The sequence below is a fragment of the Poromitra crassiceps genome, assembly GCF_964638095.1.
Source record: "Poromitra crassiceps genome assembly, chromosome: 12".
Taxonomy (NCBI): domain Eukaryota; kingdom Metazoa; phylum Chordata; class Actinopteri; order Beryciformes; family Melamphaidae; genus Poromitra; species Poromitra crassiceps.
This window is the reverse complement of record NC_139632.1, coordinates 20,936,066-20,951,065: the sequence shown is the minus strand read 5'-3', so window position 1 is coordinate 20,951,065 and position 15,000 is coordinate 20,936,066. Positions and strand designations below refer to the sequence as shown.

Below are 15,000 nucleotides of genomic sequence, written 5' to 3'. Positions count from 1 at the left end.
ATTTAAGCAGGCAGGCCAGTTAGAGGACTTTACATTGGTTAGGGGACACTTTTTAATTCACAAGGTTAGGGGACACTTTTTAATTCACAGTAACGGCCTGGACCTTTCAACCCTGTGACATCAGATCACATCATAGCAATCCAGGGTGTTTGAGCAGAGCTGATGTACTTGGCTGGAGGGAGGAAATATGATGACCTCTGTGTGGGAGTCTGTGGTACAAAGAGTACCAGGGGCCACTGTTGAATCAACACAAGGGTCAAGGGCTCAGTCGATTGAAACAGCCTTGTGTCTGTCTGTGTGTGCGTGTGCACGTCTGTGTATACTTGCATGCACGCATGCGTGTATGTGCGTGTGTGCGCACACGCGTGTGACAGTGTGCATCTGTGTATACATGCATGCACGAATGTGTGTGAGTGTGTGTGCACGTACAGTATGTACACTGTGTGTGCATGTGCACGTCTGTGTATACTGTACATGCATGCACGAATGTGTGTGTGTGTGTGTGTGTGTGTGTGCGTGTGTGTGTGTGAGTGTGTGTGTGTGCGTCTGTGTGTGCATGTGCACGTCTGTGTATACATGCATGCACGAATATGTGTGTGTGTGAGTGAGTATGTGTGTGTGTGTGTGTGTGTGTGTGTGTGTGTGTGTGTGTGTGTGTGTGTGTGTGTGTGTGTGTGAGAGTGTGTGAGCGCGCGCGCGTGTGGGTGTTTTATTGATTTGTCATCGTTTAAGAAGGTGATAGAGTAAACAACAGGAGAGATTGGTTTCGACAGGAGGTCACAGTTCTGCCGGCAGTATCATTTCATCCAAAGTACTGTACACACACAGCAATCTCATCTAATACGCTCCACTATAAATCTGTCTGTTAGGAGGAAAATCAACCTTGCCTGGTAATATGATTAACTACAATACAAGCCACCTACCACAGGAGTTTCTTCACACAATGTAATTCATATGGGATTATCTTGACTCCCTCTGACTGAGTGGGAATAGAAGTTCGGTTAAATGCACTGTAACTGAAGCAGAAAGGACGAATGGTCCAAGTGGCTGCACAACAAGAGAGAGATATTGGATTTGTTACATTGAGACACCTGCCAACACAAAGGCAATCCAAATAGCAGCGTGTGTTGTGGGCTGGGTGAGGAGAGAGTGGCACCTCAACACTGTCAGCCAAAGCTGGGGTTAACATACAGCCAGACAGCTGCAGACTGACTCCAGCCTACCCAACCTGATAATATACAGCCAGAGAGCTACAGACTGACTCCAGCCTACCTAACCTGATAATATACAGCCAGAGAGCTACAGACTGACTCCAGCCTACCCAACCTGATAATATACAGCCAGAGAGCTACAGACTGACTCCAGCCTACCTAACCTGATAATATACAGCCAGAGAGCTACAGACTGACTCCAGCCTACCTAACCTGATAATATACAGCCAGAGGGCTGCAGACTGACTCCAGCCTACCTAACCTGATAATATACAGCCAGAGAGCTGCAGACTGACTCCAGCCTACCCAACCTGATAATATACAGGCAGAGGGCTGCAGACTGACTCCAGCCTACCCAACCTGATAATATACAGCCAGAGAGCTGCAGACTGACTCCAGCCTACCTAACCTGATAATATACAGGCAGAGAGCTGCAGACTGACTCCAGCCTACCCAACCTGATAATATACAGTACAGGCAGAGAGCTGCAGACTGACTCCAGTCTACCCAACCTGATAATATACAGGCAGAGAGCCGCAAGACTGACTCCAGCCTACCCAACCTGATAATATACAGGCAGAGAGCTGCAGACTGACTCCAGCCTACCCAACCTGATAATATACAGGCAGAGAGCTGCAGACTGACTCCAGCCTACCTAACCTGATAATATACAGCCAGAGAGCTGCAGACTGACTCCAGCCTACCCAACCTGATAATATACAGCCAGAGAGCTGCAGACTGACTCCAGCCTACCCAACCTGATAATATACAGCCAGAGAGCTGCAGACTGACTCCAGCCTACCCAACCTGATAATATACAGGCAGAGAGCTGCAGACTGACTCCAGCCTACCTAACCTGATAATATACAGGCAGAGGGCTGCAGACTGACTCCAGCCTACCCAACCTGATAATATACAGCCAGAGAGCTGCAGACTGACTCCAGCCTACCCAACCTGATAATATACAGTACAGGCAGAGAGCTGCAGACTGACTCCAGCCTACCCAACCTGATAATATACAGGCAGAGAGCCGCAAGACTGACTCCAGCCTACCCAACCTGATAATATACAGGCAGAGAGCTGCAGACTGACTCCAGCCTACCCAACCTGATAATATACAGGCAGAGAGCTGCAGACTGACTCCAGCCTACCTAACCTGATAATATACAGGCAGAGAGCTGCAGACTGACTCCAGCCTACCCAACCTGATAATATACAGGCAGAGAGCTGCAGACTGACTCCAGCCTACCTAACCTGATAATATACAGCCAGAGAGCTGCAGACTGACTCCAGCCTACCCAACCTGATAATATACAGCCAGAGAGCTGCAGACTGACTCCAGCCTACCCAACCTGATAATATACAGTACAGGCAGAGAGCTGCAGACTGACTCCAGCCTACCCAACCTGATAATATACAGGCAGAGAGCCGCAAGACTGACTCCAGCCTACCCAACCTGATAATATACAGGCAGAGAGCTGCAGACTGACTCCAGCCTACCCAACCTGATAATATACAGGCAGAGAGCTGCAGACTGACTCCAGCCTACCTAACCTGATAATATACAGGCAGAGAGCTGCAGACTGACTCCAGCCTACCCAACCTGATAATATACAGGCAGAGAGCTGCAGACTGACTCCAGCCTACCTAACCTGATAATATACAGCCAGAGAGCTGCAGACTGACTCCAGCCTACCCAACCTGATAATATACACGCAGAGAGCTGCAGACTGACTCCAGCCTACCTAACCTGATAATATACAGCCAGAGAGCTGCAGACTGACTCCAGCCTACCCAACCTGATAATATACAGGCAGAGCTGCAGACTGACTCCAGCCTACCCAACCTGATAATATACAGCCAGAGAGCTGCAGACTGACTCCAGCCTACCCAACCTGATAATATACAGCCAGAGAGCTGCAGACTGACTCCAGCCTACCCAACCTGATAATATACAGGCAGAGAGCTGCAGACTGACTCCAGCCTACCTAACCTGATAATATACAGCCAGAGAGCCACAAGACTGACTCCAGCCTACCAAACATGATAATACAGGCAGAGAGCTGCAGACTGACTCCAGCCTACCTAACCTGATAATATACAGGCAGAGAGCCACAAGACTGACTCCAGCCTACCAAACCTGATAATACAGGCAGAGAGCTGCAGACTGACTCCAGCCTACCCAACCTGATAATATACAGGCAGAGAGCTGCAGACTGACTCCAGCCTACCCAACCTGATAATATACAGGCAGAGAGCTAGCTGCAGACTGACTCCAGCCTACCCAACCTGATAATATACAGGCAGAGAGCTGCAGACTGACTCCAGCCTACCCAACCTGATAATATACAGGCAGAGAGCTGCAGACTGACTCCAGCCTACCCAACCTGATAATATACAGGCAGAGAGCTGCAGACTGACTCCAGTCTACCCAACCTGATAATATACAGGCAGAGAGCTGCAGACTGACTCCAGCCTACCCAACCTGATAATATACAGGCAGAGAGCTGCAGACTGACTCCAGCCTACCAAACCTGATAATATACAGGCAGAGAGCTGCAGACTGACTCCAGCCTACCTAACCTGATAATATACAGCCAGAGAGCTGCAGACTGACTCCAGCCTACCTAACCTGATAATATACAGGCAGAGAGCTGCAGACTGACTCCAGCCTACCCAACCTGATAATACAGGCAGAGAGCTGCAGACTGACTCCAGCCTACCCAACCTGATAATATACAGCCAGAGAGCCACAAGACTGACTCCAGCCTACCCAACCTGATAATACAGGCAGAGAGCTGCAGACTGACTCCAGCCTACCCAACCTGATAATATACAGCCAGAGAGCTGCAGACTGACTCCAGCCTACTCAACCTGATAATATACAGTACAGCCAGAGAGCTGCAGACTGACTCCAGCCTACCCAACCTGATAATATACAGCCAGAGGGCCACAAGACTGACTCCAGCCTACCCAAACTGATAATATACAGGCAGAGAGCTGCAGACTGACTCCAGCCTACCCAACCTGATAATATACAGTACAGGCAGAGAGCTGCAGACTGACTCCAGCCTACCCAACCTGATAATATACAGGCAGAGAGCTGCAGACTGACTCCAGCCTACCCAACCTGATAATATACAGTACAGCCAGAGAGCTGCAGACTGACTCCAGCCTACCCAACCTGATAATATACAGTACAGCCAGAGAGCTGCAGAGTGACTCCAGCCTACCCAACCTGATAATATACAGTACAGCCAGAGAGCTGCAGACTGACTCCAGCCTACCCAACCTGATAATATACAGTACAGGCAGAGAGCTACAGACTGACTCCAGCCTACCCAACCTGATAATATACAGTACAGCCAGAGAGCTGCAGACTGACTCCAGCCTACCCAACCTGATAATATACAGTACAAGCAGAGAGCTGCAGACTGACTCCAGTCTACCCAACCTGATAATATACAGGCAGAGAGCTGCAGACTGACTCCAGCCTACCCAACCTGATAATATACAGTACAAGCAGAGAGCTGCAGACTGACTCCAGTCTACCCAACCTGATAATATACAGGCAGAGAGCTGCAGACTGACTCCAGTCTACCCAACCTGATAATATACAGGCAGAGAGCTGCAGACTGACTCCAGCCTACCCAACCTGATAATATACAGGCAGAGAGCTGCAGACTGACTCCAGCCTACCCAACCTGATAATATACAGCCAGAGAGCTGCAGACTGACTCCAGCCTACCAAACCTGATAATATACAGCCAGAGAGCTGCAGACTGACTCCAGCCTACCAAACCTGATAATATACAGCCAGAGAGCTGCAGACTGACTCCAGCCTACCCAACCTGATAATATACAGGCAGAGAGCTGCAGACTGACTCCAGCCTACCCAACCTGATAATATACAGGCAGAGAGCTGCAGACTGACTCCAGCCTACCTAACCTGATAATATACAGCCAGAGAGCTGCAGACTGACTCCAGCCTACCCAACCTGATAGAGTGGGCTTCTGCACTGCTGGTTGTGATAGGGAGCAGTTCAGGGATAAGAAAACCCACTGCCGGGGAAAACACAGAGATGATGGGCTCAGAATGGACTGAGGGAGAACTGGACAATGGACTAGCAATATGGGACGAGGGAGCTACACACACACACACACACACACACACACACACACACACATGCGCGCACATGCGCACAGACACACACAGACACAGACATACACACACACACACACACACACACACACACACACACACACACACACACACACACACACACAAACAGTAAACAGCAGCCGGGTTATTTTTAGGTGTGTATGGGGTTTTAGCAGATGAAGTCAGGGAGCATCTTTAGGCTGATAAAGAGCAGCTGAGTTATAGTGCAGCCCGACAACCGGTCAAGGTCATCTTTCATTATAAGCACCGCCAGTGGCAGCAAATACACGCACGCACGCACGCACGCACGCACGCACGCACGCACGCACGCACGCACGCACGCACGCACACACACACACACACACACACACGCACACACACACACACACACACACACACACACACACACACACACACACACAATGTGTTATGTATTCATGGCCAACACTGCTATATATTAACAGGGAGAAAAAGTGTGCAGCATCCTCCAGGATATAGATTCAAAAGCATGAAGCCATGCACATTTGTGTTCAGACGTATCATTTATATCCATTAACAGAAGGATGCGGCCATGACAGAATGTGTATTTCCACGGCGCGATCGGAGATAAGATCATGCAGGCTTATACTATATTCACCACCAGCCAATCACAGCCAGGCATGCTTCATCAAGCCAACCCACATGACATGCAGGAGAGAGCATCCTCTCTCTCTCTCTCTCTCTCTCTCACACACACACAGACACACACACAGGCAAACACACACACACACACACACACACACACACACACACACACACACACAGTACTCCAGTTAACCATATAAGGAGCAGGCATCACGGAGCGACCGCCACAGCTACATCACAAGCAGAGCAGTAGCACAGCACACTGCACAGAGCAGTAGCACAGCACACTGCACAGAGCACTGGGTCCCAGCAAACCTCTCAGGGGAAAGACAGACACACTGGATCGCTGTTTGGGACAAATAGAGGAACTCAAATCACTGGATCTAGAGTGGGAGGGCACTGCTGAGGGGGGCGGGGCATGAGCGAAAATGTGGTGGCGGGCAATGCTAGTGCAGCTGAGAGGTTTGCCTGAGAGGGGGAGGCAGGCCAGGCGGCGGGAGGGCGGGGGTTTGGGGGGGGGGGGGTACAGGCAAACACACGGTCACTCACTGGGTGTCGCTTTGGGACGTCATAGACCCCCTCCTTCTGCTGACTGGTTGGAACCTACATGACCGGCCGATAGAGTCAGAGAACAGCCCAGAGAACCCCTTACCTCTCCATCAATGAAACAATATTCACCGTGAGACTCAAAAGACTAAACACTAGCTTCTCAGGAGTCAATTACTTGTGTGTGTGTGTGTGTGTGTGTGTGTGTGTGTGTGTGTGTGTGTGTGTGTGTGTGTGTGTGTGTGTGTGTGTGTGTGTGTGTGAGAGAGAGAGATGCATGCCCGTCAGTGATAATCAGAATTAAAATCTGTGGAGTGAGAATCATCTAGACTAATCAGTAGACTATCAGTCTGCAAGGGGTGATTGTTTCTCTCTTCCTGCATGTCTCTAGGTCTCTCTCCCACTCTCTCTCTCTCTCTCTCTCTCTCTCTAATAAAGAATGGCTAAGCGCGGGCTGCTTATCACACCCACAGACATGTAATAAGTCAGATTGTCACACACATGGAGACATGTAATATCTCTCTGTCACACAGGCAGATAGACTTGACAGCGTGTGGAATGAGAAGAAACAATGAGCCTTAGCACTGATGGTGAAACGCTGATATCTGAATCCTGGAATTTAATGATGTGTCGGCTTCTCATACATGTTTGAAACAACAGGAAATCATGTTTGAAACAAAGTTTCACGCGTCCCCAGCTGGAGGCATCCTAATCACCACGTCTGCTAAATGTAAGTGAAAATTAGCATTGGTGAATAATGTGGATATCTAACGAGCACAGCCTGTCCCATGGTTTCTCCTCCGCTCATCGCCTTGTTTACTTCTTTCACATGTTTGTTTCCAGAAGACGCCATCTTTATTCATACATTAGTTCCTCTGTGGCTGGAGGCTGGCTGAGAGGCACGATTCTTAAGCCCGCTGTGTGTGTGTGTGGGTTTGTGTATGACTTTGTTTGTGTGTGTGTGTGTGTGTGTGTGTGTGTGTGTGTGTGTGTGTGTGTGTATGTATGTATGTATGTGTGTGTGTGTGTGTGTGTGTGTGTGTGTCTGCGTGGTGTGTGTGTGCGCACACGTGCGTGGTGTGTGTGTGTGTGTGTGTGTGTGTGTGCGTGCGTGCATGGTGCATGTTTCTGTGTTTGTGTTTGTGTGTGTGTGTGTGTGTGTGTGTGTGTGTGTGTGTGTGTGCATGGTGCATGTTTCTGTGTTTGTGTGTGTGTGCGTGTGTGCGTGCGTGCATGGTGCATGTTTCTGTGTTTGTGTGTGTGTGTGTGTGTGTGTGTGTTTGTGCGCGTGCCAGCACCCAGTCTATTTTCCATCCATTTTATTTAAAGATCAAACGGGAGGCTGGTGATTAATCTTTCTTTTCCCTCGCCTTTCTTTCATCTCCTCGGGAAAAGAGGAGGGGTCTGCCTCACAGGCCAGGAATAACCTCCACATCCCCTCCATACACACAGCAGCCCCTCCCCCTCTCCATCCCACGGACGTCTACCCAGCCCCCTGAGGAGTGCACCCAAAGAAAAGCTTGACTCCCTGGGGTGCAGGGCCCTCTAGAGAGCGCTGGCTGGTTGTACGCCCCTGATTCTGATTGTCTTTCATTTTCACTTTGCCCCATGGTTTTACGAGCAGGCACCGATATATTTATAGCAATAAAGAGAACACCTATCGGCCTGCAAATGGCAAATTAAATCTCTCTAATTAAAATGATCTCCTTGTAAAGGTTTGTAATTAGATTATGATTAGATGTTCTGTTTCTACAGTAGCGTAAGTATATATTTTACAGCTGCGTAGAACATGGAGATAATCCAACTTCCATTACTGCATTAGAGCAATATGTGTGTCCACATGTATTTATGTTAGTGACTTGTGCATGGATGGAATATGGACAGTGACATATTGACCAGTCTTCGGGATTCAGTAAGCCTGTCACTAAAGTAGCCTGTCACTATAGAAAATCACTGTTGCTTCTGAAGATATATTATGCCGAGTGTGTGTGCATCCATCATATGGATGTATCATTTTTGTCTGGCTTCACTGCTAAATGTCACATGTGTTATCTAATATTAGACAATATCAATAAATCTGGCTTCCTAGCTATCGTCCATATTCTCTGTCACTCGCTCAACTCTACTCAGTCAGACACAAGCGCAGAGGAAGAGCTTGTGTGTGAGTACCTGATAAATGCTTTCTTCTGATTGGTCGCGGATAGGCTCGTGTCCCGCCTCAAAGACAATGTACTACAACGTCAGCAGCAGAGGGGAGGGGGGGGGGAGGAAAACAAGAGATAAGAAAGGAATTGGAAGAGAAAAGTGTAGAAATCACAGAGGCGATTAGTCAATAGGCTCCCATTAAAAAGCTATCCAAGAAGAAGTGAGAATTTGTAAAGCAGAAAACAGTTAAAAACTTCCCAGAGCAACAGAGAACACACCAAATAGATCTTTCAGCCAAGCAGGCAGACATGCACAGAGACACACAGGCACAGGCCCATTCTCTCACAGAGTTGATCCTTCTGGTTTAGCATGAGGGTCTCCCAGTTGACTCCCAATACAGACCTGTCTGAGCCTCCGGACACCACGTGTAACCAAACCACACAGTGTAACCAAACAGGGACTGTCTCCCCACAGTGCACACAGAGAGGAGCAAGCCGATTGGATAGAATGCAGCTGGGGTGAGAGCAGCGATTTGATTGGTCAGGAAGTTACCTGGTAGACAGGGTCCTCCAGGTCCTCCTCCAGTATTGTCTGCAGAGGAGCGGCCGCATGGGAGAGAGAGAGAGCAAACAAGAAGCGGGGAGAAGATGGAGAAGATGGAGAAGAAGAGGGAAGAGGCGGAGAGTTAAGCCATTGGAGTAGAAAGAGTAGGAGCAAAGCACAGCAGGGTGTAGCCACTTCCCCCCATTCAGATCATCACTGGGCAATCATCAGAGAGAGAGGGAGGGAGGGAGAGTTAGAAAGAAATGAAAGAGGTGTAGAGAAGACAAATCAGAGAAAGGGGACATAAGGACAATGGGCAGATGGTGCCGTGAGTGGCTGCTCTGTATGTCATTTGCTTTGGTTTGTTTTTGTCTTTTACCCGACTAGCCTTTCCAAGAGTCCTCAGATACAGATAAGACTTAAGGTGGATGATAAAGTTCTGCTAAGACAACAAAACAGGAGGGGGGGGGGACACCATAGACTGTATATACATATGGACCACACGTCCCCGCGTGAAGCCAAAATCTCTTGTTTCAGCGAGCTGCCCTCTTGCTTGTGTGACATCAGCATGCAACTAGAGTCGGGCTGAGCCCCCTCAGCCATGTCGCTGTCTGATCAAATAACGATTTAAAAATAAACTTCTCCAAAACATGAGCACTTGAACATACGTCAGTGTGATAAAATGATCAAAATCATCTTTGGGAAAAATGTATCTGATGTGTATTTGATTTTTTTTTAGTTTGCCTCATGTCCCATCCGCTAAAAATGGAGGGGGAGGGATTTAAGACATACTGCAGCCAGCCACCAGGGAGGGATCGAGATGTTTTGGCTTCACCTTTGAGGAGCTGTCATGATGTGTCCATATTGTATACCGTCAATGGGAAAAGCCCACAGTGTAACAGAACCAGCATGTGTACCTGATAGACCGCCTGTTCACACTGTTTGTCTTTCTGGGCCTTCTTCTCCATCTCCTCTCTCTGCTTGATCTCATAGATGAGCTGGAACAAGTCCCGCAGGTCCAGAATCACAGGCTCAGCCTATAGGAACACAGACACACTGACCATTAACACACACACACACACACACACACACATTATGCGCACACACTCCCAGACAGATAACGAGCATCTACGCACCCAAACACCCACCCACACAATCACTACACAATCTATTCCTCCTCTTGCTCTGGTTCAGACAGTGACAAGTGCAGATGCGAGCCCCCTGCCTGAGCTTGTACCACCTTTCTTGTCAGGCGAGTTCTGACAACAAGCCACTTAGATGACTCATATACCCTTTAACCACTGTCACACAGACAGCACAATGTCTGACAGGGATGATGCTGTTTCAGACCTAATCAATTATTGACAGCTGGACAAAGTGCACCGGAGTTCACAGACCGAAGGCCGTCGTGCATAACATTGTTCTATTTTAGTGTCGTCTCCCTCAGCAGCACACTGCTCTTGTCAGACTCACTTGAGTAAGGCTGGAGGTTTTACTCTGCCGAGCCAACACTCAAACTTACTGTCTCCCTTTTAGATTCACATCCTCCTTATGTTTAGGCAACTACTGTATGCCCCATCATCTCTCTCTCTCTCTCTCTCTCTCTCTCCTACTCTACTCTCATCCTACTACTGGTCCAATTAATTCATAGGACCATGCACTGACCTCAGGCAAGACCGCGGCTTCACCAAAGACCCGCCTGCGGCCTAGCAGAGCGCTGCACTCAACTACAAGGGCTTCCTGACCAGCTGACTTTTTTCTCTCTCAAAACAATTGAAACCACCGCCACGATTTTATTTCACCAGAGGCGAAGGCAGCAACACAAAAGACTGATGGAAATAACAGAAGAGAAGGTAAGCGCACTAAACTGGTATGCAGCATTGCATTGACAGTCAGTAGATAGACAAAGTAAACACGATTCTGCCTGACCAATCAGTCGTCAACAATGTTTTCACGTCACCGTATGGTACCGGGTTCACAGCCCTAGAACCCCAACGAGGCAGGGACGAAAAATAGCACGACTCAACCCCAACTCAACCCAGGCTGGGATGGTTTTTACCGGTGGAATTAGACCATTTATCGAGTCGAGCGGAGCGGGACCGCGCTACTACCTGCGGTGGAAATGGGCCATTTGTGGTGGTGTTGCGTAAGGACTTTGGTGGGAACTCGTCTCAGTTGTCTGTGCTTCAGACGTGACTAATTGAAACTGAAAGGCAAATTCCATCATCGGATCTTCTATCAGCGATCTGTGATATAGAGGTCTTCACGGGTCTACTCGGACCCTAGGACCCGGGACCCGTTCCGAGACCCGTACGGGTCCGGGTCCATATTTCTTATGGTCAATTAAGGTCCCCACGGGTCCGGGTCTATTTATCGTTATGTGTAATAAGAGTGGATCCGAGAAGACCCGTGATCAGCGCTGATCTGAGAGAAACGCATCAAAACAGCGCACGTGAGGCTTGTTGTCACAAACTGCAAGTAAATCCATAGAGAAAATAAGTAGCAAAGAGCGTTCCCATCTGCAACGAAAATTACATTACTTCCTCGTTTACATAAAGCGCATGTATTGTGAGCGCATGGGTACACATGCGTCTCAGGCAAACAAGGAAGTGATTTTCGTTGCAGAGAGGTAACCCTCTTGGAACCACTCTTGCTGGTTCCTCTCGCTATGGATTTACTTTGAAAATGACAGTTTCGCGTACTTTGGATTATTATTTGATGATCGCATGGTGAGTACACAAGTCACAACATGTATGTGATTGTTTCTAGCGCTGTTGTGTGTGTTTTTGGGGGAATGAACGGCGGTAGCATATTAGAGACTGCCACTACTGTACTATCTAACTAGCGTTAACAGTACTAGCAGCCCCCATGTATCACTGTGAAACGCACTTTCTAACGCCACGCACAGTGAAGATGTTGGCGGCGTGTCCCTTCGCATTTAACGTTAGCCAGGGGACTTTTCAGTCATGCATCTGCATGCGTCTCAGATTTCTAATAATATACGGGTCCACACGGGTCCGACATTTATCGGTTCTGAACGGGGCCGGGTCTCAGATTTCTAATAATAGACGGCTCCACTCCGGGTCCGGGCACAAATGTCCCGGGTCCATTAGGGTCCGGGTCCGTGATTTTGGACCCGTGAAGACCTCTACTGTGATGTTGCAGGAGTGCCGTACGTATCCCAGGAGGTATTTTGTGACGTGTGAAGTGTCGTAATTGAGTTTGTTGAGGTCAAGAGAAGGTTGGTGCAACAAAGTAAATTACAACAGTTCACACATCACACATACTATTAAACTAGGCTCGGCTGCTGCACGGGCTTGCCCGTAGCTTGGCCTCGCCCGTAGCTCGGCCTCGCCTGCCCTATTGGCGTGCGTGAGTGTGTGTGTTTGTGTGTGTGTTGCTCACTAAATGTTATTGCATCAGTGATGTCACAATGCCTCCTTGTGTGTGTGTGTGTGTGTGTGTGTGTGCCCCATTATATCACTGACATCATCAGTGTGTGTGTGTGTGTGTGTGTGTGTGTGTGTGTGTGTGTGTGTGTGTGTGTGTGTGTGTGTGCATGCGTGCGCCGCCCTATGACATCACTGATCAGTCTTGTCACAATGCCTCCTTGTTTGTGTGTGTGACATCACTGATCGCTTGTCACAATGCCATAAAACGGCATAGCTGTGGCCAAACAGAACTTGGAACAAAGTCCACATACTAAAATTTTCTATAGGAAGTGATATATTCACAGTAACTTTGTAATAAGATAGGTAAAGTAACAAGTGAGTAACAGATTGTGATTGATTGATAGACTGCCTGCAGAGCACCAGTAACAATCATTCCTTATGTACTTAGTGTACCTCAACCCCCACTGAAAATCTTTCTTGTTCTGAGGCTTTGAAAATGGCTTTCACAAACAACTTTGGCAGTAGAGCGCAAAGCCAATTATAGTCCTCCACAATTGACCCCTAAATTGGCCTGTTCGAGCAGCTCTTAGTCGTCTGCACACAGACACACATGCTTTGTTCATCAAAGTGCTGACGTTCCAATTAGGGCCTCATCTGCCACAAACTGTGGGCCCACTCTCTCCTCTCCACAAACAGCTCCCCCAAATCACCACACGACTCAAATAGGATTCTGACCCTTTGTCGGCAGACATCTTGGAAAAAAGACTCCAGTTTAGCTGACCAATCAGAGAGCTGGACAGGAGCGTTCATTTGGTGAGCAACAATTTTGTTCCCTGCCAGTGTGAGACTGGCAGGGAATTTGCTTGTGTGTGTGTGTGTGTGTGTGTGTGTGTGTGTGTGTGTGTGTGTGTGTGTGTGTGTGTGTGTGTGTGTGTGTGTGTGCGCACGCACGCACGCGTGTGTGTGTGTGTGATGTTCGACCTGATAGTGTGTGCACTGTGCGCGCGCGCGCGCGTGTGTGTGTGTGTGAGTGTTTGTGTGTCTGTGTGTGTGTGGAGGGGCACCTGATGTTCGACCTGATAGTGTGTGTCGTGAGTATTTGTCTGAGTCACAGAGCCGCGGTTCGTGGCCCTGGGAGGATGGATCTGCCATTAGAGCCGGTGACACACACTCAAACTCTCATCGACTCACTATGGGAAATCAATACAGCTACAGAGAGAGCCAGCTGCAGCCAGACTAAACAAGCAGCACACAGACACAAACAAGAGCAACAACAACAATAACAGGCCCAAGAGGGACACTCAATATCTCATGTGTGTTGTGGAGACTGAACACACACACACACACACACACACACACACACATACACGCACGCATGCGCACAAACACACACACACACACACACACACACACACACACACACACACACACACACACACGCACACTGTGCGCACACAGCAGCTATAGAGCTCTGCAGGGTAAACAGTATGGCAAACACAAGGGAACATGAGCTGCTGTTCAAGGGTCCTTATCTAAATGTCAAGTGGTTGTTTCTATTGAGAGAAGACCCTCGTGAACATACATTAACACACACAGGTACATGGTTAAACACACACTTACAAACACTTCACACACATGCACACAAATGAAGCTTATAGCCTAAGTTCAGACAGGAAGACTATCTTTGCTTTTCATTCACTCATTCATTCATCCCTCTCCCTCTCTCTTCCCAGCTCACCTGCATACAGCTGATTAGCGGGCATTAGTGCTTTTGCTAAACCAATCAGAGATAGCCACAGCTTCCTATTCAGCCAATCACACCTTAGCCGGCAACTTTAAAAGCTGTTCTCCTCTCTCGTGCTGTCTGCTGTCAATTCAGTGTGATCTGCTGCAAACCTCCTCGACCACATTCACCTCCAGTCCATCACTTTGACGCCCAGGTCTGAGATTTCCAGAAGCCCTCTCCTCTTCTCTGCCTCGCAGATCTCAGAGACCTCTTCACCACCACCACCACCACCACCACCTTAGACTCCATAGGGGGAATATTCTATTCTACCCCGTGCACATGTAAATAAATTATTGTTCACTAAAACTGAAACATGCATGCATACACTCAGACAGGCACATATAGATAGTATCTCTCTCTCTCTCTCTCTCTCTCTCTCACACACACACACACACACACACACACACACATACAGGCCACACACAGGCACTAACCGACTGAGCGGTCTTGATGGCCACGAAGCGGTGGTTGCCCTCCTTTCCGCAGACGTAGCCGAAGGCGCGGTGGTCCGTGATGTCCTTGGCGATGTAGGAAATCTCGTGGACCGCATGGTGATGCTGGAGGACCTGAAGGAGGCCAGGCAAGAGGATG

The 15,000-nt window shown here is 48.6% G+C and overlaps 1 protein-coding gene across 1 annotated transcript in view; it reads right to left on the bottom strand.

Moving 5' to 3' along the window:
• dab1a (DAB adaptor protein 1a) overlaps positions 1-15,000 on the bottom strand; it is a gene marked incomplete at both ends in the record, with an annotated part of 86,244 nt that overhangs the window by 18,893 nt on the left and 52,351 nt on the right. The window contains 5 exons of the mRNA XM_083648200.1: positions 6,547-6,600; positions 8,713-8,775; positions 9,241-9,279; positions 10,149-10,268; positions 14,844-14,975. Of these exons, the coding sequence (XP_083504326.1) occupies positions 6,547-6,600; positions 8,713-8,775; positions 9,241-9,279; positions 10,149-10,268; positions 14,844-14,975 (408 nt within the window). The remainder of the gene's footprint in view (positions 1-6,546; positions 6,601-8,712; positions 8,776-9,240; positions 9,280-10,148; positions 10,269-14,843; positions 14,976-15,000) is intronic.